The following is a 27,925-nucleotide window of genomic DNA, read 5'->3' as shown; positions in this document are numbered from 1 at the left end:
GGGAGAGACGGGGGCGTGGCCTGACCTGGAGTGGGCGGGGCTGTGACGTGTGGCGGCGGCAGGTTGAAGAAGAGCCTCCACCCTGCAGCAGCAGCAGCAGCAACAGGAAGCTCAGCAGCGAAGTGTCACGGTCCGCCCAACGCTCACCTGAACAGGTAAGAAAAACCAGCAGCACCGCCCTGACGGGACCGGACCAGTACCGGCTGCTGGGTCTGCTCGGAGCCGGTTTGAATCGGTGATTGGAAGTTTAAGGAAGTGTTGAAGCTGATTAAAGTTTTATTTTGATGTAATCTCCTCTAAACTCGTCTGTTTTCAACACTGCGGAACATGTTCAGCCGTATTCTCGTTGTTTAACAGTTCAGATAAAGTTGCAACTAAAGATTAACTCCAGTATTTATGCACATTGTTTCCCTCTGATCACTGATTAACCGTCTGACGTATCTGCCGTGATGACGTAGTTCCGTTGTTATCGTCGCACTGGTTTCCCCTCCGCTAAAGCCAACGGGATCCTTCCTCTGGATTAGGGAAGTAACGAAGTACTAATACTTAATTACTTTACTTAAGTAGATTTTCAGGTATCTGTATTTATTAGTATTATTCTGTGTTTGAGAAGTCTGAGAAGGATCGGTGTGTAGGATTTAGTGACATCTAGTGGCATAAATGGAATATAATATTCATAACTATGTTTACATGGATGTATAATCACAGTGCCACCTTCTACGGTAGCCCAGAACTGACAAACCAAGCTTTTTTTTTTACGTTTACTGAATCCGACAATCCCCCGTCGGTTCGTGAACTCTGGTTTTGAGGCGTCAAATTCAACATTTTGGCCCATCACCATCTCTTGGATTCTTTGCAACCAGTAGAAGGAAGTGACCATATTTGGACTGTTGGAGGAGTGACGGGTGGATCTGACTAACACGACCTTACCGGATCTGGATCCATGTGGATTCTGGTGTTGGCTTAGCTTCTATAATTCAAGGTTCAACTTTACAGCTAACGTTATAGTCATCTTAGTCGCTAATGGTGGCGTGGTAGCGACCTGTCAATCAGCAGGTAAGCCCCGCCCCCTAAAGAATCCCCTGCTTTCTGGTCTGTTGGACTCTAAATGGACCATAATGTACTAAATGAACATCATGCTGGATTGGAGAAGTCTTACAACTACAGATTGAGACCATAAACTCATGTTTACAGTGTTTACTGAGATAATACATCAAGAGAGAAGTAGGACCATTTTCTCATAGACTTTTATACAACCAGAGAGGAGTCGCCCCCTGGTGGCCAGCAGGGCGAATGCAGCTTTAAGGACCTTCAGCGTCACGAATCAGAACAGGAGGTTGTCTCCTGATTTAAACTGTGATCTTAAATAGAAGTTTCCCCTGAAATGTAATTGAGAGTGTAGTGTAGTTGTATGGGAGCCACGCCCCCTAAAGCCCCCCCCCCTCAAGAATGCAGCTTTAAGGCCCTTTAGCTTTCGCTTCACTCTTCAGAACTGGAGGTTGCTGCCTGAAATTAGTGCGATTTCCCTTTTTTTTGTCACGAGTCACACCAGAGTGCGCCACCTCAAAGTTAATGTGAACGACCACAGGCTCACTTCATGTTCTCACTTCCAGTTTCCACCGATGCTCTCTGTTGATGCTGCGTTCAGGGTCATCGGCCTTCCACCAACACTAGATCCAGACTTGTATATTGTATGTATTTATAGACGGATAGATCTTTTGTGTGTGTGTGTGCATGTGTGTGTGTGTGTGTGTGTGTAGGGAGTGTTTGAACAGAAGTCACTCTACTGGTCCCTCCACCTCCGGGTCTGGGGGAGGGGCATGGAGGCCTGAACCAGTCCAGACTGAGTCACTGCTGGACTCATTAAACACCCCAGAGTCTGTTTGTTAGCTAGCCTGACTACAGTATGTTAAGCTACTGCTTGACTTTTAAACGTGGTTAAAGTTGGATTAACCTTTTTCATAAGTTAAGTAATCATTGTTACGACGGCGACTTAGGACCACTGTAGGAAAAACAGAGTTTCTAAATATATATAGCAGATATAAACAAGTTGCTTGGTTCTGCTAACACCGTATGTTTGTCAATCTTAGCCCAACCGCCCAATCAATAAATAACCCATAAGATGACAATTTGGCCTCATATAAATAAAATTAACAATAAGCATCAACATCATCACCCTAAGGACCTTAACGAGGCGTTGTTACAGGTTGGGATGATTCATTAGAAAAATAAATGTACATTCATGGGAAGCTAGCTAGCATAGATGCTGTTGTTAGCATCGTAATAAACTCAAATTTGAGACTTTCTAAACCAAAGCTTCATGTTGGCTAACGTGACTACAGTAACGTGATTTATTTGTTCATTTGTTAGCTTGCTTGGATTCTGATACATAAATCATAAGTATCCCAGACACTCGATGACCCTTTTATTGTAAGTTTGGTTTGTATTTTTTGTGCAAGCCTCTGGTACACCTTCAGGACTCTGATCTTGGTTCAGGCCTCGGCAGTGAAGTGGTTTGTACCGGTCTCTTTCCCCCCTCAGGTCTGAACATGCTCTCACTCCTCCATCGGACCAGTCAGACCAGTAAACCTGTTTCACATTCACACCAGCTTTCTCTTTGAACATGAAAATGAGAGAAACGCTGGTGCAGATTTTTTAAATCTCACACCGGCCTCCTGCAGACTGCCGCCTGGTTCACGTGGAGTTTTGTTTCTCTCCTTTTTCTTAGCCAGTAGTTTTCCACCTTCTTGTCCTCTTCCTGCTTGTTCAGCACTTTGTAGACGTATCGGGACTGAGTCACCACATTGTTTCACATCTGTTTTCATTTCTCAGACGCAGATGTTGGTCCTGAAAGGGATGCGTCTCGTTGTCTAATAGTCTCGTTGTCTAATAGTCTCGTCTCGTTGTCTAATAGTGTCATTGTCTAATAGTGTCATTAGGTGCGTTTCCATCAGCTGTTTAGATGCGCATCTAGATGTATCGCATCGGAAAATGATGATGATTCGCATTAAAATCCCCTGATTCGCACAAAATGAAATACGCTCGCTATGGCCGGGTTTTGGTTGATTCGAATGGGATGGAAACAGCTGTATGCGAATCAAGTGTGACGTAGCGCACTTTCACCCCGCACTTTCACCTCTGACGCCTCCTTTCCCACTCATAGGGGCGTCGGCGGCGGAGACGGTTCTCTCGCTGGGCCAGGGCATTAATTAAGGCAGCTTGCTGTCTTCTCCTCCTGACAGCCCCTCTAATGGCCAGGACCAACTGCGCCGCAAGATCGAGCACCACTTGAGCGAGTGTAATTAATGACTGAAGTCCTCTCTCCATTGTAAAACATCAAAACACCGGCAGGAAGACGACGGAATGTTTACAGGCTGGTTGCCATGCCAACCCGCGGAAAATCTCGCGTGACTTAGAAAACTCGCGCAAATTTGTAGTTTTCACCAAAGTCCGTTCTTTTGATGGAAACACACATGATTCGAATTTCTTTGAATGCGCATTTCCCAGTAATTCGAATCACTTTGGATGGAAACATGGCTATTGTCTAATAGTCTTGTCTCGTCTTATAGTCTCGTTGTCTAATAGTCTCGTTGTCTCGTTGGGTTATAGTCTCGTTGTCTAATAGTCTCGTCTCGTTGTCTAATAGTGTCATTGTCTTGTTGTCTAATAGTCTCGTTGTCTAATAGTCTCGTTGTCTAATAGTCTCGTCTCGTTGTCTAATAGTCTCGTTGTCTAATAGTGTCATTGTCTAATAGTGTCATTGTCTAATAGTGTCATTGTCTAATAGTCTTGTCTCGTCTTATAGTCTCGTTGTCTAATAGTCTTGTTGTCTCGTTGGGTTATAGTCTCGTTGTCTAATTGTCTCATTGTCTAATAGTCTCATTGTCTAATAGTCTCGTTGTCTCGTTGTCTAATAGTCTTGTTGTCTAATAGTCTAGTTGTCTCGTTGTCTAATAGTCTAGTTGTCTCGTTGTCTAATAGTCTCATTGTCTCGTTGGGTTATAGTCTTGTTGTCTAATAGTCTCGTTGTCTAAGAGTCTCATTGTCTCGTTGTCTCGTTGGGTTATAGTCTTGTAGTCTAGTAGTCTCGTCTTATAGTCTCGTTGTCTAATAGTCTCGTTGTCTAATAGTCTCGTTGTCTAATAGTCTCGTTGTCTAATAGTCTCATTGTCTCGTTGGGTTATAGTCTTGTAGTCTAATAGTCTCGTTGTCTCGTTGGGTTATAGTCTTGTAGTCTAATAGTCTTGTCTAATGGTCTAGTTGTCTCGTTGTCTAATAGTCTCATTGTCTCGTTGGGTTGTAGTCTTGTTGTCTAATAGTCTTGTTGTCTTATAGTCTCGTTGTCTAACAGTCACGTTGTCTTGTCAAATAGTCTCGTTGTCTAATAGTCTCGTTGTCTAATAGTCTAGTTGTCTCGTTGTCTAATAGTCTCATTGTCTCGTTGGGTTATAGTCTTGTTGTCTAATAGTCTTGTTGTCTTATAGTCTCGTTGTCTAACAGTCACGTTGTCTCGTCAAATAGTCTCGTTGTCTAATAGTCTCGTTTTCTAATAGTCTTGTTGTCTTGTAGTTTCGTTGTCCCGTTGTAGTATTGTATGTCGTAAAAAAGTCCTTTTATTTTGTACTTTTAAATCGATCCACGAACATGAAACTACATCAGCGTTCTCTCTTTGTTTTCCTCTCTCTCCACAGTCCAACCATGAGGTGGCACTCTCCTCGTATTCCTCGCCTCCTCCCCTTCTTCTCCTCTTTCCTCATCCTGTTGGTCCAAGGAGCAACAGCTTCAGGATTCAACATCTGTGCCTACAATGTGCAGAAATTCGACTTCCAGAAAGCGTCAAACTACAGGGTGCTACACACTCTGACACGGGTAGGACACACGCACGCACGCACACACATGCACTCACAGATATATGGTTTTTGGCGAATTTGATCATTCAGAGCACATCTTTACAAAGAAACTGAAAACAAAACTAGTGATTTAAATTGAATGTGTCTGTCTGCCCCTCTGCCTGTCTGTGTGCAGATTGTGGCTCGCTATGACATCTGTCTCCTGCAGGAGGTGGTGGATCCTGATGGTAAAACCATCAAAAAGCTGCTGGCTTCTCTGAACAGGTACAGAAATAAACTACAGAAGAAGGTCACACTTACAACCGCTGCTTCTCTCTGGTCTGTAGCTCTGTAAGTCTGTAGCTCTGTATGAGTCATTTATTAACCATAGAGGCGGTAATACTTACCTATCCTACTTTCAAACGAACATAACAAATGTTTTCCTTCAGTATCTTTACTGTTTGTAGCTAATATTTGTACATTTGAATTTGACCATTTTAATGAGCCGGAAAATACTTTTAATTCTTACAGTTCAGTTCAGATTACTAAATATGAATGTTTTATAAAAACGCTTCTTCATTGAGCTATAGAAGCTGTTAAACGGGACTTTGCGTGGAGCATCACATGTAAAGTCTGTTTGAATGTTTGAATGAACAAAACGTCGCCTACACAACCGAAGGATTTAAGAATGTAACCCCGTCATGACAGGGTTACTGCATCATGTATTAATATAATGATGAGTCATTATGTGTCTGCTGTCTGCCTCCCAACAGGGAAACTGACAGGTACAGTGGATTTTTATGTGGAACGTCATCTTATCGTTATTAATCATCTCCTTTATTTGCCCTCTTTACTAATCCTAATGCCTGTAAGAATAGAGCGCTGCAGGGATGACGACCTAGAATCCCCCTGGTTCCCTCCACACAAAGCCAATGGGTTGCTGAACAGAAACGTCTATGATGGCGCTTCCCTCAAAACCACTTGTTGTGTTTAGAAAAAGATCGTAGTTTTGGAAAAGTATGTTTGTTGCATCCGTGAGGTTGCGTAGCCTTACGAAAGTTAAGTTGTCTACGTTGACTTTTAAAGGTGGTTAACATTGAGAACTCGATACCTTGGTTGTGTTTTAGGAAAATATCATTGCTTGGATTACATGTTTTTTTTTTGGAAGTTAAGTTATCATTGTTGCGACGGAGTTAGTTGTTTAATAAAACAGAAGGGGAGGGGGGCAATATTCCAAGAAAAAAAGTGCAAATTTGCGAGCTTATAAAGTGGCAAATGCGAGTTAATTAATATATATCCGATATAAACATCTTGCTTGGTTCCGCTAACACCGGATGTTTGCTGTTGCGACGTTGCTATGACAACAAGTGAAAGCTACTGCTAGCATCTTAGCCCAACAATCAATAAAAACCCATAAGATGACAATTTGGCCTTGGGATGGATTCATTAGAAAAATAAATGCGTACATTCATGAGAAGTTAGCTAACATAGATGCCGGTTGTTGGCATCGTAATAAACTCGTAAATTTGCCACTTTATAAACTTGCAAACTTGCTATTTCTAAATTTCTAAATCGCCACTTTATATCCCTGAATATTGCCCCCCTCTCTCGGCTCTTTTTTTTTGGCCCTAATACGCCATCGTACAATGTAATCAAGTCAACAATGCTCTTTATAATACGTCTCTTTAGCTTGTGTTGACCACAGACGAATGAAACGTGTTCAAACACCCCATTGACTTTGAGACGAGGGAACGGGAAGTACAAAAAGGCCAATTTCCATGTTTTAGGTCTAATTTCTGCAGCAGTCTAACACTTTATTTGGGGTTATCGTTGTTTCAGTAACTCTGCAACCCTTCGGGATCAGACTTGACGAAAATTCTCAATATCAGCAGCTCATCAAGTAGTCATAGTTACAAGTTTAAATCGCAATTCGTAATGTGTCTGTTTAACCTTCAGGTTAAAGGAACCACTACAGACATACAGAATATGACTAGCCTAGCTTAGCACAAAAACTTAGCATAGCTGCATCAAAAGTCAAAAGACACACTTTACGACAACTCAGAAGGTAACTTTCATTAAGATGAATCTAGAAATATTAATGTAAAAATTAGTTATTGTGGGTTTACCAGCAGTTGGCTTTTGGAGCACCTTGGACCTACAGTAAGTTAAATCAATTCTGTAGTTCTCAAAATGCTATTTTTCCCCAAATGTTTTTTGCCAAATTGACTGTAAATCACGTATAGGTGGTGATAAAAAATCATAGTGTATATAGACAGCTAGTGGCAAAAGCTAGAGGACTGTTTGTTGAAACTGCCTGATTTGTTGATAGCCAGCTGAGCAGACTAAACAAAATAAAGTGTTACACTTAATTTATATGAGATGGTTAAATTGGGATGTTTTAAGAAAAATGCATTTTATTGTGCCATGATTGAGTCAACAATTATCATGTACAGTTTAAATACTACACACACAATTAAGTTAGTTTATTTGACTATTCAAGAAATATCAGTGGTGTATGCAGTACAATAATACAGTTATGAGTGTTGCCTGTAAAGCAAGACATCTTCAGTGTTCACACTCTTTTGGTGTTCATACAGACATACATATTCCAAAGCTGGGAACAGAAAGATAGATTTGAGTGTCATCGGCGAAACATTGAAAATCTTTGTCATATTTCTGGAAACCTTGACTTGCTGCATGTACATAAAGATAAGTAGGGGACTGAGTACGAAGCCTTGTGGGACACCACATCCCAGAGTGGAAGCTGCTGTGCTCAATTCAAGTAAATAAAGGAACAAATTAGATCAGGACTTTAACTTGCAGTTTGGTTAGTGTGGTAATATGTAAAGCTGTACTGAGGTGGATTAGAAGGTCTGTTCCTGGACGGATGTTTTTTTTACAGTTTAGGAATGGGGTATAGATTAGGAAGTCCTCTACACTTGTTGGTGTAACGTAATATCCTATAAATACTGTGGATGTTACTCATACTCTTCTGTACTTTTCCTGGACTATATCACTACTATAGTATTAACACCCATACTTCCATTTGTTTCCATTCATCCATGATTGATAATATCAAAATAAATAATTTTCCCCAAAAGACTCCACTGAAACAACCCAATTTAACCCCAATTATCTGACTGGTACGCGGCTTTGCTTTTCGCCCGAGGCAGCTCCTTTCACTCTGGTGATTTCTAATGGGGAACAATCATTTTGTTTATTGTTGGTGAATAATTAATTTACAACATCTGGTGGTGGGTGTGCAAATATGTATTAGTTGGCTATGCTATGCAACGTGGGATTTGTGGGAAGTGCTCTTCTTACTTCACAAATGCTTGTCCATTCTGAGGGTATAAACCACTAGTGGGATAAAAAAAGCCTGATTCCTACATATCCAGTCTAACTGGAGCTTGTTGTGCATGTGTGGATTTGTGGGGAAACGCTTTGTCAAACTTGCGTGTTAATGGGAAACATTGGAGCTAGCTGAGGGCTGTCTCAGTGGTGGAAGAAGTACTTACATTCTCTACTTAAATACAACAATGTAAAAAATACTCCATTACAAGTACTGCATGCTCTGCATTACAAATCCCAAAGTTTTATGAGTTAAATATGTTTAAAGTATCAGAAATGAAAGTACCCATTGTGCAGTAAAATGTATTAGTACTCACTCTCTGGAGAAGGACTAGATACCTAGCTTACTAGCTAACTACCTACTTTACTAACTAACTAGCTACCTCGTTATCTAGCTAGCTACTTTACCAACTAACTAGCTATCTAGTTAACTAGCTAGATAAGTACATACTTTACAAAATAACTAACTAACTACCTACCTGCTTTACTAACTAACTATCTACCTACTTTACTAACTAACTAGCTAACTACCTACCTGCTTTACTAACTAGCTAGCTTGTTACCTAGATAACTAGCTAGATAACTACCCACTTTACTAAATAACTACCTAGTTAAATAGCTAGCTATTTTACTAACTAACTAGCTAACTACCTACCTGTTTTACTAACTAGCTAGCTAGTTACCTAGATAACTAGCTAGATAACTACCCACTTTACTAAATAACTACCTAGTTAACACTTTAGTAAATAACAACCTAGTTAAATAGCTAGCTATTTTACTAACTAACTAGCTAACTAGCCAGACATCCATCAGATGTGTCAGAGCTGCTTCCTGGTGAGCTGTGACATCACTTACTATCCCCAATGATGCGTGACGTCATCACCACAGCGACTAACAACAATCCCCATTTTCTTTGGTAGCAGTCACATGACCTCTGAAAAAACTACTGCTGTTCCGTATGTCTATGGGTTTGATCATTAGCCACGTGTTGTGATGTCACCGTCCAGGTGAGAAGCAGCAGTAGGATGTAGTGTTTCCCTCCACCACGGGGCGGCCCGGCTGCTTTTAACCCACGGATGTTGGTTTGATTGGTTTTGTTCATCATGATTTTGTTTTGTTGTGAGTGTAAATCCCTGAATGTCTGGATGTGGATGTGAGGATGAGTCTGGATTGGGGAACTTGCATGTCTGCTTGACTTTGGTCATCACCGGTTTGTCCTTGTTGTGTTGAGGTACCACGACCACAGCTACCAGTCCGTGTCCAGTAAGAGACTGGGAAACTCTCCCAGCGACATGCAGCAGTACGTCTTCATCTACAGGTAAGACGAGCACACCTGGACAGTCTCTGGACCTGGGATCATCTGTTACTTACTCTTCCTCCTCCTCCTTCTCCTCCTTCTCCCCCTAACCCAGGAGGGACACGGTGAATGTGACGGGTCAGCATCAGTACCAGAAGAAACAGTCCTTCGTCAGAGAGCCATTCGCCGTTCAGTTCCAAAGCAAGAAAACAGGTGAGTCGACACAAAACACAAAAACTGGTGTCTGTTTCCAGCTGGACGAGGGCGCCGACATCAGCAGGACTTTTACTCCAGTTGGGAAACTACAGAAGTCTTCCTATATATGATGGAATCCAATGTGTGGTTTACACTACTGTTCTACTTCACAAATACATGGAATGTATGTTTTTAACATGGAGGACGGTTCACTGGTACAGGACTGACTCTTCCTCTGCTCTTCTTCTTTGTTTCATTTCCTCTTCCTTTCCTGTTCCCTTGCTTCCTCCTTTCCTTCCTACAGCGATCAAGAAGTTTACCTTGGTTGCTCTACACACTGATCCCAGTCAAGCCGTGAAGGAGATGGACCGGCTGTACGACGTCTTTGACGAAGTCGGCAAGAAATGGAAGGACACGGTGAGGAGATGCGATTCAGTACTAAGGAGAACTACATGATATCAGTGTTCTTCCAGGGAGGTTCTGTTACCGTGGTGACGTGCTGTGTGTGTATGTACGTGTGTAGAATATGATGTTTCTGGGAGATTTCCACGCCGGCTGTGCCTTCATGACCCGCGCCAACAAGAAGAGCATCAGACTTTTCTCCAAAACGGTGTTTTCCTGGCTGATCGGAGACAAAGTGGACACGACCGTCTCCGAGGAGACCAGCTGTGCTTACGACAGGTGTGTGTGTGGATATAAGTTTTTTTTTTTTACAGTGTGTTTGGTGTGGTGTGTACCTAATATGAGGTTTTTTTTACTGTGTGTGTGTGTGTATTTTACTGTGTGTGTGTGTGTGTGTGTATTTTACTGTGTGCGTGTGTGTGTGTGTGTGTGTGTTACTGTGTGTGTGTTTTACTGTGTGTGTGTATTTTACTGTGTGTTTTACTGTGTGTGTGTGTGTGTTTTACTGTGTGTGTGTGTGTGTGTGTGTGTGTGTGTGTGTGTGTGTGTGTGTGTTTTACTGTGTGTGTGTGTGTGTGTGTGTGTGTGTGTGTGTGTGTGTTACTGTGTGTGTGTTTTACTGTGTGTGTGTATTTTACTGTGTGTTTTACTGTGTGTGTGTGTGTGTTTTACTGTGTGTGTGTGTGTGTGTGTGTGTGTGTGTGTGTGTGTGCGTGTGTGTTTTACTGTGTGTGTGTGTGTGTTTTACTGTGTGTGTGTGTGTTTTACTGTGTGTGTGTGTGTGTGTGTGTGTGTGTTTTACTGTGTGTGTGTGTGTGTTTTACTGTGTGTGTGTGTGTGTGTTTTACTGTGTGTGTGTGTGTGTGTGTGTGTGTGTGTGTGTGTGTGTGTTTTACTGTGTGTGTGTGTGTGTGTGTGTGTTTTACTGTGTGTGTGTGTGTGTGTGTGTGTGTGTGACTGTGCGTGTGTTACTGTGTGTGTGTTTTACTGTGTGTGTGTATTTTACTGTGTGTGTGTGTGTGTTTTACTTTGCGTGTGTGTGTGTGTGTTTTACTGTGTGTGTGTGTGTGTGTGTGTGTGTTTTACTGTGTGTGTGTGTGTGTGTGTGTGTTTTACTGTGTGTGTGTGTGTGTGTGTGTGTGTGTGTGTGTGTGTGTGTGTGTGTGTTTTTTACTGTGTGTGTGTGTGTGTGTGTTTTACTGTGTGTGTGTGTGTGTGTGTTTCAGGATCGTGGTTCATGGGAAACCCTTCCTGAAGGCCATCATTCCGTTCTCTGCAAAAGTCTACAACTATGCCAAAGACTTCAAAATCCCCAGGACCAAGGTCTGTCTGTCTGTCTGTCTGTCATCTAATATAACACAACACTAACACTAATATAGCTCTAATATAACACAGATGTTAATATCCACAGAAATAAAACGGGAGTAGAACGGACATTAAATAGTTTACAGAGGCCATGTGATTAGAATAGAAGAACATGGTGATTGTTGTCAATTGTCATGGTGACGACACACATCAGCAGGGCTGTAAAGTGATGTCAAAGCTCACCAGGAAGAGAGGACGCAGCTCTGGAGACGGATGAGTAAGTAGCTATTTGGATAGTTAGATAGTTGGCTCGTTACCTAGTTAGCTATTTGGATAGTTGGCTATTTGACTCGTTAGCTAGTTAGTTAGCTGGTCGTGTCCCTTCTACTTCTGTTTTCGTTCTACGATCTGAACTACATGATGTGTTGATGTTGTCGTGGTCGTGACTCTGTTTCCTGTTCCCCGCCAGGCTTTGGAGGTCAGCAGCCACTTCCCCGTGGAGGTGAGACTAAAGAGCTCCGCCCTGCTCCTTCAGGCCACGCCCCTCCTCCTGATCCTCGCCACCGTTGTCCGGTCCCTCCTGTCTCCTTCTCCGTGATCGCCCGCTGCACACTTTCTCTAAAAGCCAGTAATCTGATTACTTACGCGACAGGATCTGGTGTCTGTTAACACGGCTGCCGGCAGAGGCAGAGGAGTCGTTGTGTCATGTGACCCCCGAGTAACAGCCGACGGAAGGATTCATCATCTCGTTAGCATATCAGCATTTCTTGCAATCCCAATTTACTCACTAAAAACGTTTACACTAAAAACATTATCACTCACCAGAGAGACGCATTAACGTCCTCATTGCCATGACGATGACTGTTTGTCCTCACATCAGAAATTAAAAATTAAACCGTAAAAGATCAGATTTATTCTCAAACAGCAGATTTGGTGCTTCAAAGTGAAACAAGCCTACGTTTTTATTCTAACAGTAATGATAATGATGATGATGACGACAATGATGGAAATATTCTTCATCATTAGTGTTTATTATTAATTGTGTAACAAGAAGAACTGAACAGTGTTTCTGGTTTCTGGCTTTCAGATGGTGAATCCGTTTTTTTATGGAGAAAACCATTATTATTAAATATAATATAATGTCTACAGGATGAGAGTTGGACTAGTTGACCTGCGCAGCCAACAGACAAAGCAGTGCTTAATGAATGTAAATATTGTATATATTGCATTTTAACACATTCTGTAACTTTTCTAGCAGAGGAATCGGTAAACTATTATTATTATTATTATTATTTTAGAGGTCACATTTCCTCTTGTTGTCCATCTGTTTTCTCTGTCGCCATCTCAGGTCTGTTCCTCTTCTACAGAAACGGATGTAAATTTTTGTCAGGAAACTGTAAAACATTTATTAGTATTTGTGTGTTTTTTTTTTTATGTTTGAAATTAAAAATTTGAAGAAGTTTTCATTGAATGAAGCCTGTTGACATACAGTAGTTTATTTTACACACACAGAATTCTGAGTTGTAAATATTGTAGTACTGTAAATTAAGTTACAATATTTCAGCCCAGTGACTACAAATCACAGCTAAACATTTTGCAAACTATATTGTTTTACATTAAACAAAATAGTATTTACATTATATTATAAAAAATGACAGGATTTGAGATATATATATATATATATATATATATATATAATATTTATTTTGTGTATGTTTTATTTTTATATATATTTCACAAAAAATGTTTGCATCGTTTATCGTGATATAACTGCTGCGCTCCTGTTCACCTGCAGGCGCCACTGTGGTTCTGCAGCTGGATGAGTCTCAGAACAACTTGTTCCACCAATGAAGAAGACACGTTACGTCTTCATTGCACAGATCGTCTATATTAGTGAAGATGTTTCATGCTTCCCCTAACTTTGGGCTCTCAGACACAGATGGCGCCTGCGTCACTGTACTTCACCACTGGTGGAAGAAGTATTCAGATATTTAGTAAAAGTAGCGATACTACAGTAGAAGTACAGACAAACCACATTCAAACAGTTCAGTAAAAGTACTCATTGAGCATAATTAACTATTTAAATATAATATAATGTGTAGCTATTAAAAATGATATAAATTGTGATTTTACAATAACTGTTTCCTGACTTTTAATTACTCGATCAATGTGGAAACCACCAGATTATTATTTTTTTTCTGACAGTGGCAGAAATGGGCTTCCAGTGTATGGATTCTCATTTTGTTACTGTTTTGTTTGTTTTTTTTGTAGTCCGAGAGCAACGCACGTTGTTGAAGTCGGTGACGTTCCCGGGACAGGAAGCAGCGGCGGAGTGGGAGCTCCTCACGGCGGTCTCGTCTCTGCTCGGTGTTTTAGGAAACGTGGCCTTACAGCAGCAGCATCGCTGTATATGAATGAGAGACGCACCGCTGCTCCACCTCCACCAGCCTGCCAGTCTCCCCGCCGCCGCTCCAGTACTGCCCGCGGTCCCCCTCCCCACTAGAAACCCGTTTCTGAAGAAAGAAACACCATGGCTGACACGGAACAAGCCCCGGCCTCGGCTCCGGAGGCCGCCGCCGTCCTGGACGCCCTGAACGCTACGGACTCCAACGGGACCGAGGCGCTCAACGCTACGGCGAAGTTCGTGGCGACTCCGGAGGGCATGGCGCTGGCGTACGGCAGCCTGGTCATCATGGCGCTGCTGCCCATCTTCTTCGGGGCCCTGCGGTCCGTCACCTGCTCCAAATCCAAGGTACCCCCCTCCTCTCTCTCCGCGGCGGCGACCGGCAAACGCAGCTCGGTGACGCGGCTTCACCTCAGCGCGTCAAGTCGCTAGCCTCCACCGGCTAGCTGGCTGAGCTAACGGCTAGCGAACGGCTCGATTCAGTCTGAAATCTCTTAAACAAACATTCCCTAAAGCAAACACTCACATAAACCTTCCACATACTGCAGCGAATATAGCCTTTTATATTTAATAACTGCACTGATTCATTAGATTTTAATTTACCGGAAGGAAGATGGCACTTGACGTTACAGCTGTTGGCATTTTTAACGGTTCATTTTCTGTTATTTTTGACGAGCTGTTTATTTTTAACTTATTGCGCGCGAATATTCTCAACAGTTGTGTTTGGGGCTTTGTTGTTGTTTATTTCAGGGTCTTGTTGAATAATTTAAAGGGGTCAAAAACACACAACAGTGTTGTTTACTTTGCTGGTGTGTTTTTACCTGCTGGGACCTTTTGTATCTGGGAACCGAGCCAGGAGAGCCGGTCAAGTGCTCAACAAAGAGTCAACAAACAAACAAGATGAACACCTACATTTGTGGAATAAATGATGTGTGTGTGTTGTGTGTGACGTGTACCAGTTGCTTATTTGCTCTCGTTTAGGGTTTTTTCTGCACATGCGCACTTGAGTTTTAGGTAACGGTAAAACCCCCACATCCTGCAGCGCGGAGGTGATGCTGGTCCTCCAGCACCCGAGTGTTGTACTTGAGTACACGTTTGAGATACTTTTACTTAACTTGAGTACTTCCATGTCATGCTACTTTCTACTGCTACTCACATTAGATGTATTTGGCAACTTTAGTTGCGTTGCAGATTATGAAGTATTAAATGTCATACAGAAATACCAGCTGCAACATGAATGTGATTAACAACTGAATACATCAGTAATTATCGACATGACGGTTACTATGAGGAACTTTCCCGTTTGTGTTGATTTGGCGCCCCCTGTGGATCAAAGCGGTAGTGTTTCCTAGGGGACTTTTTGCCTCCTCTTCTTCCTCGTCAAGAACCTCCTCTTCCTCGTTTTGCTTCCTCATCCTCCTCCGCTCTTAGTCTTCCTCCTCACTTCATCCTCCCCGTCTCTCTCTCCCTGTCTGTCTCTCTCTGCCCGTCTCTCTCTCCTGTCTCTCTCTCCCTGTCTGTCTCTCTCCCCGTCTCTCTCTCCCTGTCTGTCTCTCCTGTCTCTCTCTCCCTGTCTCTCTCTCCTCTGTATAACAGGTCTATTAAACATCTTTGAATCATGTTTCCTCTCAGAAAGCAGCAGCGCTGACTTGTTTCCTGTCGGCTTGATCTTTATCTGTCCGGCCGTACTTCCTGTCGATCTGATCCCCCTCTCTCCCTGTCTGTCTGTGCACACCTGTCTGTCCATCCATTCTGTCTGTCTGCCCGTCTGTAGGAGCTGGGAGAAAATGAGTACGATTCTGGGTTCAGAGTGAGTATGAGTGTTCTCGGCACCGACACATCAGTAAACGCATCAACACTGGAGCTGTGCCACATCGGCTCTCCGGTGCCTTGCTCAGGGGCACTTAACATGACTTGCACATCCGTTTTTTTAACAAAACCCACAATCTGACCGTTTTCTTTCAGCTACAAAAACACCCCGTCATCATCAGTATCTCAGTTTACATCTCTATACAACCAGCGTAGGAAGTGATGAGTGTCTCTGAATGATCAGACTTTTAAAACGTCCCCGTCCTGGTTCAGGTCTCCGGTTCAGGTCTCTGGTTCAGGTCTCCGGTTCAGGTTTTGTAGTGTGACTTAAAGTCGTGTTTGTATTCATGTATTTATTTCCTGTTAAAACAAATAACACACACACTTCACATCAGCTGTTACCAATCAGTTTCAACCAATAACGTCATGACCTCCATCAACCAATCAGAGCTTTTCTTTTATGTCCCGCCTCCTGTTTCACTCAGAAATACTTTGCCATAGAGATGGAAACTGTCCTCTCCTCCTCCTCCATCTTCTGCCCACTTTTATTTATTATTACATTTTATTTTATTGGCTTGTTTTAATGTTTTTTTCTCCAATGCTTTTAATGTTTTATGTAAAGCACTTTGACTTGCCCTGTTGTTGAAAGGTGCTTTACAAATAAAACTTCTTCTCCCAGCCTCCTTCTGTCCTCTACTCCTCGTCGTCCTCCTCCTCTTTCCTCTCTCATCATCCTATCTCAGTGTCATCCCTCCTCCTCCTCCTCCTCCTCCTCCCATCTGTCCCACTTTCTCCCTCGGGGGAGCCGATGTAGGAGAATGGAGGTGGAGGAGATTATAAAGGAGGAGACTCTCAGGGAGTGGAATATTACTTTATATCAGTCATGAAAACAGTTTAGTGGAAAGATTCAGAATAAAGACCAAAAAATCTATATTTTTTGCAGTTGAATTCATTTTATTTCTATGAGGATGAATGAAACACGTCAACTAGTCTGAATAAACTAACAACATAAAATACAAATAAATAAAATTGTCCATTTTTAACAACTAGTTTTTCATAGACTCAAATCTTATTACTTATTAATATTATTAAAATAATAACAATGATTATTTCTCATTATTAATAGTTGGTAATACAAATATATTACTATAGCTATTTTTTATTATTTATAATAATTAATAACAATCACATTATATAACTATAATAATTTGTAATATTATTTTATGTTTCTGGTTTAACTAACTGAACTGTTTGTATGGTTTTTATTTAACACATTAACACTGAGTTGAAGGAGACACTGCGTTCCTTCTGTTCTACACTTATCTCTTGTTATTTCTCCTCCCAGAATGCATCAGACATGCCCGAGACGATCACCAGTCGGGACGCGGCGAGGTTTCCCATCATCGCCAGCTGCACTCTGTTTGGCCTCTACCTCTTCTTCAAGGTAACGGGGTTTCCCCCGCCCTCCTGCAGGGGCTTCGCGTTGCTGTTTTTAGATGAAAACATCCGCTTCCAGGGCTCAACGCTAAGGTTTTTTTCCACTTGCCCGGTCGGGCCAGTGGGTCTGAATTCTACTTGCCCGAAGTTTGCCCGATTTTTGACCCACGGTTCGATACAAATTTCGATATTATTTATTTTTTTAAATTAAACATTTGATTTATGTAAGATGCAGATTTGGCGTGGAGGGCGTGTCTATCTGATGGTCTGTTAACTGCACAGGTCCTTCACTCAACTTACTACAGAGAAATGTCCCACAAAGCAACGTTGCAGAACCAAACTAAGGTAACGTAGTAACTGTAACTGTCTTTGGCAACGGGGAAACAAATACCGCAGCTGTACGTGGAGAAGCATCCTTCCTCCCGCCCGTCCTACGGACTCCTCCTCACATTTCTGCCGATAAACAGCGTCTGTCACCGGCAAAAAAAACTTTAACTCACCGAGTGTTTATGATGAAAAAAAATCTCCGCGACGGTCAGCCCTCTGGACCGAGACTTCAGTGAACTTTAGCCTCCGTCGGGTTTTGAGTGACAGGGAGACTCCAGGGAAACCCCTTGAAAACGCACACACGTCATCATCATGACGTGTACCGGGACGTCTCTTTGCGCTGCTTTCTGTGAATTACACAGCGGTTCGTCTTTACTCCAGCGGTGCTTCGCTCCGTGTGAACGAACAACGGCTGAGAATTAGCGAACGACCGCTGCGGTGTTAATGTGGTGTTACTTACAGCTCATAGTGCTGATCTGGACCGGAAGTTGTGTGAAGCCCTGGCTTCACTCTAACGTGTGTTCTGATGCAGGTTTTCTCTCAAGAGTACATCAACATGCTGCTGTCCGTCTACTTCTTCGGCCTCGGCGTGCTCGCTCTGTCTCACACCATGAGGTAAACGCAGCGCGAACGCCGTGAAACATGGCGACCACGTGCACCTCACAGCCGACTAACGCTTCCTCCTCGTTTCTGTCTCGCAGCCCTCTGATGTCCAGAATCTTCCCCGAGTCTTTCTCCAACAAGCAGTATCAGCTGCTCTTCACTCAGGGCTCCGAGGAGGCCAAGGAAGGTGAGACCTGCAGGGAGGAACCCGGCTAGCTGCTTTACTGGTTTCAGGGTTGGTACGGGTGCTGGAAATCCTTGAAAACATTTGAATTTTAGTGTGGTGTTTTCAAGGTTTGAAAAGTGCTTGGATTTAGAATAAAGTGCTTGAAATGTGTGTTGTATGTGATGACATCTATGATAGAACAGAGGAAACAAGATCTCCATATTTGAGGAACTGAAAACAGCATTTTCTGACATTTCTTTATGAAAAATGACTTTTGATGATGAACAGATGATGAAAATAGTTGGTGGTTATATTTCTGTGGATCTGTTAGTGGAATTAGTTTTCCTTTCATTTGTGGTCCTTCTGTAAAAAGCTGTCTCCAAACATCATGTTGGTTGTTTAGAGGACAATAACATCTCCTTTTAATGTGATGAACAAGTGACATAATAAGTAGACTGAATACTGAGGATTGTATTCATACAAATATGGAGTTTACCACAGCTGGAAGGTGCTGGAAAAGCATGGAAAAAGCACCTTGAAATGCTTGAAAAGTGCTTGAATTTGACTTTGGAGAAGGTGGAGGAACCCTGTGGTTTACTGGTTGACCACCAGGACTTCACGTGAACAAGTAACTTCTTCATTTGTTCCGAAGGCTTTAGAAATAAAGAAATCAGCATGTGAGACTTTGAGGAAATGACCGCCGTCTCTCCGTCTCTCTGCAGAAATAGTCAACTACGAGTTTGACACCAAAAACCTGGTGTGTCTGCTGATCAGCAGCGTGGTGGGGGTCTGGTACCTGCTCAAAAAGGTAACGAGGACACTCGAACAGCTCTTTCTGTGATGTCACAGCACTGGATAGCCAATAACCCGTCTGTGTTTCTGTGATGTCACAGCACTGGATAGCCAATAACCCGTCTGTGTTTCTGTGATGTCACAGCACTGGATAGCCAATAACCTCTTTGGCCTGGCGTTTGCCCTGAATGGCGTTGAGCTGCTCCACCTGAACAACGTCAGTACCGGTTGCATCCTGCTGGGGGGGCTGTTCATCTACGACGTGTTCTGGGTGAGATTATTTACTATTATTCTATATTTTGCCCCAAAACTATCAAATTCCCCAATTCAGAATTTTTGGTTCAGTTTACAGATTATTCTAATTATTTTCTTTTAATAGTATCTTAAGTCAAATTAATAATAATGTAGAGCACATGAACATGAATAACTTTTACTTATAGCTAAGTGAGTAAAATTGAAAATAAATCCCAAAATGATCTTTTAAAATTTTTATAAATATGAACCTTTTAAACGATGTCTCTAATACCCAGCGACCCCTGAACGCACCGTCACGGCTCATGTTCTGATTCTTTCTCTCCAGGTGTTTGGTACCAACGTCATGGTAACCGTCGCCAAGTCCTTTGAAGCACCAATAAAATGTAAGTCTGCGGGGGTAGGTGGGTGGGGTCTAATGTTTCCACGGATACGATGATCTCTGGGATCCACGGGTCGGCGCCGTGATGCTCCGCCTCTCTGTCTTCCAGTGGTGTTTCCTCAGGACCTTTTGGAGAAAGGCTTCGAAGCCAGTAACTTCGCCATGTTGGGTCTCGGGGACATCGTCATCCCGGGCATCTTCATCGCTCTGCTGCTGCGCTTCGACGTCAGGTAGCCCCGCCTCCCGCCGTGATGTCACCGCTCTCTCTCTCTCTGTGAGCTCCTCACTGAATCTCTGTCTCTGCAGCCTGAAGAAGAACAGCAGGACGTACTTTTACTCCAGTTTCTTGGCCTACATATTCGGACTCGGCCTCACCATCTTCGTCATGCACACCTTCAAACACGCACAGGTACGAACAACCTTCAGCCGACCAAACTCCGATGAAACGGTACTCCAGATTAATAATTATCACAATAATTAAAAAGAGAATGTAATACGCGCCTCATTAAAAGCAGCAGTAAGAAGAAGACGACGTCGCATGAACGCTAGTCTCTCAAGATTCCTGCTGCCAGAAGCCCAGAACCACAGTGGCCTTTTAGCTTTGGAGCAGCCAGGAGGGAGTCTGGTTCAGAGGGGGGCTACATCTGGTTCATAGGGGGGTCTACATCTGGTTCATAACAGGGATCTAAGTCTGGTTCATAACGGGGATCAAAGTCTGGTTCATAACGGGGATCTAAGTCTGGTTCAGAGGGGGGCTACATCTGGTTCATAACGGGGATCAAAGTCTGGTTCAAAGGGGGGCTACATCTGGTTCATAGGGGGGTCTACATCTGGTTCATAACGGGGATCAAAGTCTGGTTCAAAGGGGGGCTACATCTGGTTCATAGGGGGGTCTACATCTGGTTCATAACGGGGATCAAAGTCTGGTTCAGAGGGGGGCTACAGCTGGTTCATAGGGGGGTCTACATCTGGTTCATAGGGGGGTCTACATCTGGTTCATAGGGGGGTCTACATCTGGTTCATAGGGTGGTCTACATCTGGTTCATAAGGGGGTCTACATCTGGTTCATAACAGGGATCTAAGTCTGGTTCAGAGGGGGGCTACATCTGGTTCATAACGGGGATCTAAGTTTGGTCCAGAGGGGGGCTACAGCTGGTTCATAGGGGGGTCTAAGTCTGGTTCAGAGGGGGGCTACAGCTGGTTCATAGGGTGTGATTATTGTTATGGGATTATTATGGGATTTTGGTAGAAAGTGTCCCATTGAATCCCTGTGTGCTGACCTGCTGTTCCGTCCTCCTGCAGCCCGCCCTCCTCTACCTGGTCCCGGCCTGCATCGGCTTCCCCGTCTTCGTGGCGCTGATCAAAGGAGAGCTCACGGAGATGTTCAGGTGAGTCGCCGTGAGGCGGTCTCGTCCCGGTGGAGCCGGGTCCTGGATCTACCGGTAGATCACCAGGTTGATCTCTTTAAAGCTGCGGGTGGTAACTTCTTATCATATTATCTCAAACTGACCCCACGTCAGTAGAGCATGAGACCGATGATCCTCTTCCTCCCGTTAGTCTCATGACGCCGTTTTAAGGTTCCACTGCGCTAAAGAAAACAGCCAATCAGAGCAGAGGAGCCTCTAACGCAGCAGCCAATCAGAGCAGAGGAGCCTCTAACGCAGCACCGCGTGAATTTAGTTATCACTGTCCAACTAGAGGCGGCGCCGATTTAAAAACACGAAGATTCTGTTGCTGCGTTTCCTGTTTCTAACCCCAAATGTTTCTTAAACATATCAGTGTTTCCTGTTTAGCTGCGGCTGGTGGGCGGGGCTTCTGGCTCAACTGTTCTCGCTGTTTTTATAAAAGTTACCACCTGCAGCTTTAACCGGTCGAAAGTTGTTGTTCTCTGTGCTGCTGTGGTTGTCATGGAAATGAGGAAAACAACGTTTCTTAAATGTCTGTTTATCGGTTTTAGGAATAAATAATAAAATGTATGTATGTACAGTGGAATTCCTGACGTCATGATGCGTAGGGACCCGGTTTAATGGTCCCAGTGGCCCCCGGTCCCAGTCACATGACACCGCGGTCACATGACCTCACGCCACCAACGCTGAGATAAAGACTCTTTTAGCTTCTTGTGAGCATCATATAAAAGCTTCATCATTCACCAGAGATGCGTTTACTGACCTATTTTATATCATGGAACCAAACGTTTCAACCTCTTCAGCTTCTGTCTGTCTGTCTGTCTGCCTGCCTCCCTGTCTGCCTGCCTGCCTGCCTGCCTGTCTGTCTCATGTCTTTATCCTCTTCTGTGTCTTTGAAAGCCGCTGACCTCATTGTTTTCGTTTGCCATCACCTCCTCCAGTCACTTCCTCAATCACTGCTCCTCCTCAGCTCCTTCTCTTCCTCCTCTTCTGTCTCACCATCCCTCTCCTCCTCCTCTTCCCCCCTCCTCCATCCCTCTCCTCCTCCTCTCCTCCTCATCCCTCTCCTCCTCCTCCCCCTCCTCCATCCCTCTCCTCCCCTCCTCCTCATCCCTCTCCTCCTCCTCCTCCCCCACCTCCATCCCTCTTCTCCTCCTCCTCCCCCACCTCCATCCCTCTCCTACTCCTCCCCCTCCTCCATCCTTCTCCTCCTCATCCCTCTCCTCCTCCTCCATCCCTCTCCTCCTCATCCCTCTCCTCCTCCTCCTCCCCCTCCTCCATCCCTCTCCTCCTCCTCCTCCCCCACCTCCATCCCTCTCCTCCTCCTCTCCTCCTCAACCCTCTTCTCCTCCTCCCCCTCCTCCATCCCTCTCCTCCTCTCCTCCTCATCCCTCTCCTCCTCCTCCTCCCCCACCTCCATCCCTCTCCTCCTCCTCCATCCCTCTCCTCCTCCTCCTCCCCCACCTCCATCCCTCTCCTCCTCCTCCTCCCCCACCTCCATCCCTCTCCTCCTCCTCCATCCCTCTCCTCCCCCTCCTCCATCCCTCTCCTCCTCCTCCCCCTCCTCCATCCCTCTCCTCCTCATCCCTCTCCTCCTCCTCCATCCCTCTCCTCCTCCTCCTCCCCCTCCTCCATCCCTCTCCTCCTCTCCTCCTCATCCCTCTCCTCCTCCTCCTCCCCCTCCTCCTCTCCTCCATCCCTCTCCTCCTCCCCCACCTCCATCCCTCTCCTCCTCCTCTCCTCCTCATCCCTCTCCTCCTCCTCCCTCTCCTCCTCTCCTCCTCATCCCTCTCCTCCTCTCCTCCTCATCCCTCTCCTCCTCCTCCTCCCCCTCCTCCATCCCTCTCCTCCTCCTCTCCTCCATCCCTCTCCTCCTCCCCCTCCTCCATCCCTCTCCTCCTCCTCTCCTCCATCCCTCTCCTCCTCTCCTCCATCCCTCTCCTCCTCCTCCTCCCCCACCTCCATCCCTCTCCTCCTCCCCCTCCTCCATCCCTCTCCTCCTCCTCCTCCTCCCCCTCCTCCATCCCTCTCCTCCCCCACCTCCATCCCTCTCCTCCTCTCCTCCATCCCTCTCCTCCTCCTCCTCCCCCTCCTCCATCCCTCTCCTCCCCCACCTCCATCCCTCTCCTCCTCTCCTCCATCCCTCTCCTCCTCCTCCTCCCCCTCCTCCATCCCTCTCCTCCCCCACCTCCATCGCTCTCCTCCTTCTCCTCCTCTCCTCCATCCCTCTCCTCCTCCTCCTCCTCCTCCCCCTCCATCCCTCTCCTCCCCCACCTCCATCCCTCTCCTCCTCTCCTCCATCCCTCTCCTCCTCCTCCTCCCCCTCCTCCATCCCTCTCCTCCCCCACCTCCATCGCTCTCCTCCTTCTCCTCCCCCTCCTCCATCCCTCTCCTCCTCCTCTCCTCCATCCCTCTCATCTCTCTATTTAAGCGATAGATCTCTGTAGGAGAGTTTAAGATAAAAACTTACACATTCTTTTTCTTTGTCTCTCCTCCCCTTTTTCTTTACTCTCTTTCTTCTTCTTTCCTCTGCCATGTCTTACTCACCCCCCCCCCTCCCCCCGTCTCCCCCGTGGTTAGCTATGAGTCATCAGAGGAGCTCCTCCCCGCCTCTCCCAGGCTCACTTCCTTCCCAACAGTCAGCGGTTCGCCCGCCAGCCTGGCTAGCTCCATGGATGCCGTCTCCCCCCCTCGCCGACGGTTACAGCCCACCTCCCTATAGAGGCCCCGCCCCTCTCTCTTTACTCCCCCTCCCCCCCTTGCCCCATCTCACCTGGGCAGGTAACCAGCTGGTCATCGTTGGCTGTCGTCCATCTGTCTGTCACTTTTACTTTTACATTTCAAACTATTTCTTCTTCAGAGTGAATATTTATGAGAAAACTCCATTCCAGGATAACAAAATAACGTTTGTTGACTAGGATGTGGTATATTAGGATCATAGAAGGTAATATAATATTTAAAAAAAAAATACAATAAAATAAAAGATTCTGTCCTCTGGAACGGTTTTAATTTGAAAACGGATCCAGGAAGTGGAGCTAAAAAGAAGCTTCATACTGAAATATCACCAAATAATATATATTATTTTATGATATACTATTATAAATAAATATATGTGAGATTGTACATTTCATTCCCAGTTGATCAGGTGGTCAAAGTCCAGTGTTGGTACTGGTGCTGGAAATCCTTAAACACTTGAATTTTAGTGTGGTGTTTTCAAGGTGTGAAAAGTGCTTGGATTTAGAATATAGTGCTTGAAAGTGCTTGAAATGTGTGTTGTATGTGATGACATATATAACAGAGAAAAGAAGATCTCCATATCTGAGGGACTGAAAACAGCATTTTCTGACATTTCTTTATGAAAAATGACTTTTGATGATGAACAGATGATGAAAATAGTTGGTGATTATATTTCTGTGGATCTGTTAGTGGAATTAGTTTTCCTTTCATTTGTGGTCCTTCTGTAAAAAGCTGTCTCCAAACATCATGTTGGTTGTTTAGAGGACAATAACATCTCATTTAATGTGATGAACAAGTGACATAATAAGTAGACTGAATACTGAGGATTGTGTTGATACAAATATGTATTTTACCACAGCTGGAAGGGGCTGGAAAAGCATGGAAATGCACCTTGAAATGCTTGAAAAGTGCTTGAATTTGACTTTGAATGTAGGGACCCTGAAAGTGACTGATGATGTGAACTCTTCCTGTCCAGGTACGAGGAGCTCCCTCCGGAGGACACAGAGACTAAAGAGGGCTCTGAATCGGAGAAGAAGGACCAATAGCATCCCCCCCCCCCATCCCCCCAGACACCTCTCATCCAGCCTGCTGCCACCACATTTCACTGTAGCCCCTCCCACTCCCGCTTCCTCCTCCTCTTCAGCTTCCTGTTCGTCGCCGGGGGGGAAACGGGGCTCGTGTAGCCAACGTTGTTTGTCTCTGATTACCGTGGGAAAACGGCGGCTGGTCTCCGTGGTAACGGCTGCTGCCGTGCCACCGGTGGTGGTGTTTGTAATTTAAAAAAAGGTTTGTGTCAGACTCGGTGCCTACCCATGATCCTCTCTGTCTCTCTGCTGCTCTCACACACAGGAAGTCCTCCTTGCTTCTCGTGTACGTTTCATTAACTCTGTCCAGCGATGCGTTCGGGGTCTGGTGGCGGCGGCGGCTTCGTCACGTCCGATTGTCTCGTGTGTTTGCAGCTCGTCAGCTCGGAACAATCAGAAAAACCGTTGAAGTGTGTTCAGACCCGTGTTCCTAGTAAAGTTCAACCCGTCGCTGGAATCACGTAGCGCATCCTGCAGTATCAGCTCATAGAGCTCCAGGTGTCTGCACAATACATGTTCCTAGTGGCCAAGCAGTGTAATTACAACGTCTGGATCCATCACATGATGCCCAGAACGCTTCCTGTAGACTCGCGTAGACAAAGAGACGCCTGTAACTCAGTTTCAGAGTTGGAAAAACGCTTTCAGAGCCCTTTTTTTTTTAGTTAATTAAAGAGTTTGTTTTGTCAGTCAGTTACTATGACAACGAAGATGAAGCACGTTAGCAGGAGCAGATCAGCCGACAGACGCCGAACGTTGCTGGTGAAGTTTTAAGTTTTAAGTATTAAAAACAAAACTCAACAACATGGATAATAAAAGCAAAGCCTGTCTTTTTTTTATACAGCGCTGGTTAAAGTGTTGATATGTTAAGATACTGTTGTCATGGAAACATTCAAATGTTTTTTTTTTTGTGACGTCAGAAGAATCTCAAAGCTGATCGGCGCCAAATCTGCGTTTGGCGTCAGATTTCAGTGCTGTTGACTGTTTTGACATTAGGCAACAAAACACGAGTGTCGGATTTCAGCCAAAATTATTATTATTTTATCTGTAAGCTTTTTTTGTCATTTGCTTAATTGTTTTTGTAGTTTGGGGGCAAAATGTAGTTTTCTGTCGGATGTCAGTGCTGTTGACATTTTTTGACCAGAAGCTTTTATTTTGAAAAAAAAAAAGACATGGATTTATTTTCTTTGTTATTAAAAACATTTATAAAAATAAAAAAGTTGGGACACAGCTGATTCTTCGGCCTCAAAGGTGCAGAAAGCTCTGACAGTAAAACGAGCACTTCTTCTGTTTTCTCTTTTAAACTTTTAAGCCTCCGAACGACGACTCGGTTTCCATCGCTGCTCTTCATCTCATTCTGCTTTCTCTCATCCTGTTTTCTGTTATTTTACTTTGTTTTATTGTTAAAGGCCAGAATTTTAAGACGATTGTCTACAGTTATTTGTTGCTGTCTAAAAACTGACTGTGTGAATCTCTGTCTCTCAGCTGCTTGCCAGGAAGTAGACTCCCCCATGACCAGGCCTGTGGTGCTAATAACTGTTATAAACCTGAAAGGTGTGAATGTTTCTCAATAAATCCAGAAAAAGGTCAAATTGACAGCAGCTGTAGCTTCAAACCCAACTCTCACCTCCTTCCTGTTTAGTTCTGGTTCTTCACAGGCTGCGGACTTTATCTAAGCAGACAGACGGGTTCTTTGACCTGTCGCCTTCATCTCATGAAAAAACAATCTGTCTGTGTTCAGTCTTATAGTTCTGGCCTGTGTGAGGAGTGAAGGGAGGAGGAGGAGGAGGAGGAGGAGGAGGAGGAGGCCACTGAACCTCCCCTGCTGAATAATTCCAGTCCTTGTTCTCAGATCTGATTGGTGGAGAGGCTGTGAGGGGCGGGGCCCCGCTGCCTCCTTCATGCAATGAGCTATGAGAATGAGCTGAGGAGACTTGAGGGTTTTTTTCTTCCCACCCGCGTTCAGTTATGATATAATTGTAATCTAAAATTATTTTTGCCTTTTTATCAAAGCAAGACAACAAAGACCAAACCGTTAATTTAGACGATTATAAATGTTTGTTTTCCTTCTTGCTTTAGAACAACTTGGATTCCATCGGATTATTATATTCTCCAAAACGCCAAACTGAATTCTAAGATACAAGTCGGAATGTATAGCTTAGTCAGACTTTTGTAATTCAAGGCCAACTCCAACTGTTTAATAATACTCTTCTGGGTAGGTTTTTTTTTTTTTTTTTTTTTTCTTCTTCTTTTTTTCAAGGCAAACTTCCAAAATAAAAGATCAAATTTCAATGGCAAAAGTTATCATTTGTCAGACCATTTTTGGAATTTAAAAGTAGAGAATAACTTTATTTAATGGCATTTTGCGAAGTCATTATCTGATTTGAAGTCTTGCGACATTTAAACAGGACATTGCAGTATTCACAAACTTTATCCTGCTCACAGATTTGAACATGCAGAACTAGATCTTTTAGTTTCTGAATACTTGAGAGAAAAGCCACTCTGACTGGACGTATTCAGCCTCATGTTGTTATTCTCGATGTTAATTGATGTTGTTGCTTTATTGACAGATGCACAGTTTTGTATTTTGATGTAAAACATTAAAAAAATAATCTCATATTTGGCTCAGTGACGTTAAGTAGCCCCTCATCATTTTAAATATAATGTACCTGAAATGTTTTTCTTTCTATGTCTGGTTGCATTTGTGCAGGAGTGTCATTCTACAGCCCAGACTGTATCTATTTTATTTGCAATAAACTTTTTGGGTGTTTTGATCACCATATAGAGAAGCATAACTCTGCGTCCGTCTGGTTCTTTGATGCGTGAATCCACTTTTTCCATCTTCATTCACCAGCAAAACTAAAATGTTTGAAATTAAATTTTTGTAATTTATTAATCTGCTTTGAGACATTCAGATACTAAAATTCAACTCTGTTCAAATTAAATCTTTCTTTCAAGACAAATGCAAAATATTTAAAAGTGATTAAAAAGGTAACAATGTGAAAAAATAAGGCTTTTATTCTGAATTTTTTTTTTTTTTTTACTTTCTGAGAAAAACGTACTTATTTTTTATTTCTTGCTTTGGTTGTCATTTCCTATCTGTCATGTGTTTAAGTATTTTGGCTGCAAAGTTAAATTTTCTGTCAGATT

The 27,925-nt window shown here is 43.8% G+C and overlaps 2 protein-coding genes and 1 long non-coding RNA gene across 4 annotated transcripts; 2 read left to right on the top strand and 1 right to left on the bottom strand.

Annotated features, from left to right (window-relative positions):
• Positions 1 to 12,854, top strand: LOC311017511 (deoxyribonuclease-1-like 2). Of its 2 annotated transcripts, XM_084015899.1 has the most exons (10): positions 1 to 155; positions 4,692 to 4,869; positions 5,026 to 5,114; positions 5,603 to 5,614; positions 9,412 to 9,498; positions 9,593 to 9,690; positions 9,977 to 10,089; positions 10,196 to 10,353; positions 11,301 to 11,397; positions 11,849 to 12,854. In XM_084015899.1, exons 2-10 carry the CDS (start codon positions 4,699 to 4,701, stop codon positions 11,975 to 11,977), a joined length of 954 nt encoding a protein of 317 aa, XP_083872025.1. In that variant the 5' UTR covers positions 1 to 155; positions 4,692 to 4,698; the 3' UTR covers positions 11,978 to 12,854. The 2 variants fall into 2 exon arrangements, with proteins under 2 accessions (XP_083872025.1, XP_083872026.1); XM_084015900.1 differs by lacking the exon at positions 5,603 to 5,614.
• Positions 7,491 to 9,472, bottom strand: LOC311017512. The gene is made up of 2 exons (XR_014597636.1): positions 8,716 to 9,472; positions 7,491 to 8,683 (listed from the first exon to the last, which is right to left on the bottom strand). It is a non-coding gene; the product is annotated as an uncharacterized lncRNA (long non-coding RNA).
• A 901-nt stretch (positions 12,855 to 13,755) lies between the features above and the next one.
• hm13 (histocompatibility (minor) 13) lies at positions 13,756 to 27,570 on the top strand. Its single transcript, XM_084016162.1, has 11 exons — positions 13,756 to 14,131; positions 16,938 to 17,036; positions 17,889 to 17,971; positions 18,058 to 18,146; positions 18,848 to 18,933; positions 19,063 to 19,188; positions 19,498 to 19,555; positions 19,661 to 19,781; positions 19,858 to 19,960; positions 20,854 to 20,939; positions 24,670 to 27,570. The coding sequence occupies exons 1-11, from the start codon at positions 13,910 to 13,912 to the stop codon at positions 24,737 to 24,739; spliced, it is 1,143 nt and encodes a 380-aa protein (XP_083872288.1). The 5' UTR covers positions 13,756 to 13,909; the 3' UTR covers positions 24,740 to 27,570.
• The last annotated feature ends 355 nt before the right edge of the window (positions 27,571 to 27,925 follow it).

This window comes from Eutrigla gurnardus (genome assembly GCF_963514095.1).
Source record: "Eutrigla gurnardus genome assembly, chromosome: 8".
Classification (NCBI taxonomy): domain Eukaryota; kingdom Metazoa; phylum Chordata; class Actinopteri; order Perciformes; family Triglidae; genus Eutrigla; species Eutrigla gurnardus.
This window is presented reverse-complemented; position numbering and strand designations above follow the sequence as displayed.

Bases quoted from the DNA above. Each gene is read 5' to 3' on its own strand.
- LOC311017511 (XM_084015899.1), top strand. From the start codon at position 4,699: ATGAGGTGGCACTCTCCTCGTATTCCTCGCCTCCTCCCCTTCTTCTCC. The intron at 9,499-9,592 runs GTAAGACGAGCA...CCCCTAACCCAG, and splicing joins CAGTACGTCTTCATCTACAG to GAGGGACACGGTGAATGTGA. The intron at 9,691-9,976 runs GTGAGTCGACAC...TCCTTCCTACAG, and splicing joins GTTCCAAAGCAAGAAAACAG to CGATCAAGAAGTTTACCTTG.
- hm13 (XM_084016162.1), top strand. From the start codon at position 13,910: ATGGCTGACACGGAACAAGCCCCGGCCTCGGCTCCGGAGGCCGCCGCC. The intron at 18,147-18,847 runs GTGAGACCTGCA...GTCTCTCTGCAG, and splicing joins CTCCGAGGAGGCCAAGGAAG to AAATAGTCAACTACGAGTTT. The intron at 19,189-19,497 runs GTGAGATTATTT...CTTTCTCTCCAG, and splicing joins TCATCTACGACGTGTTCTGG to GTGTTTGGTACCAACGTCAT.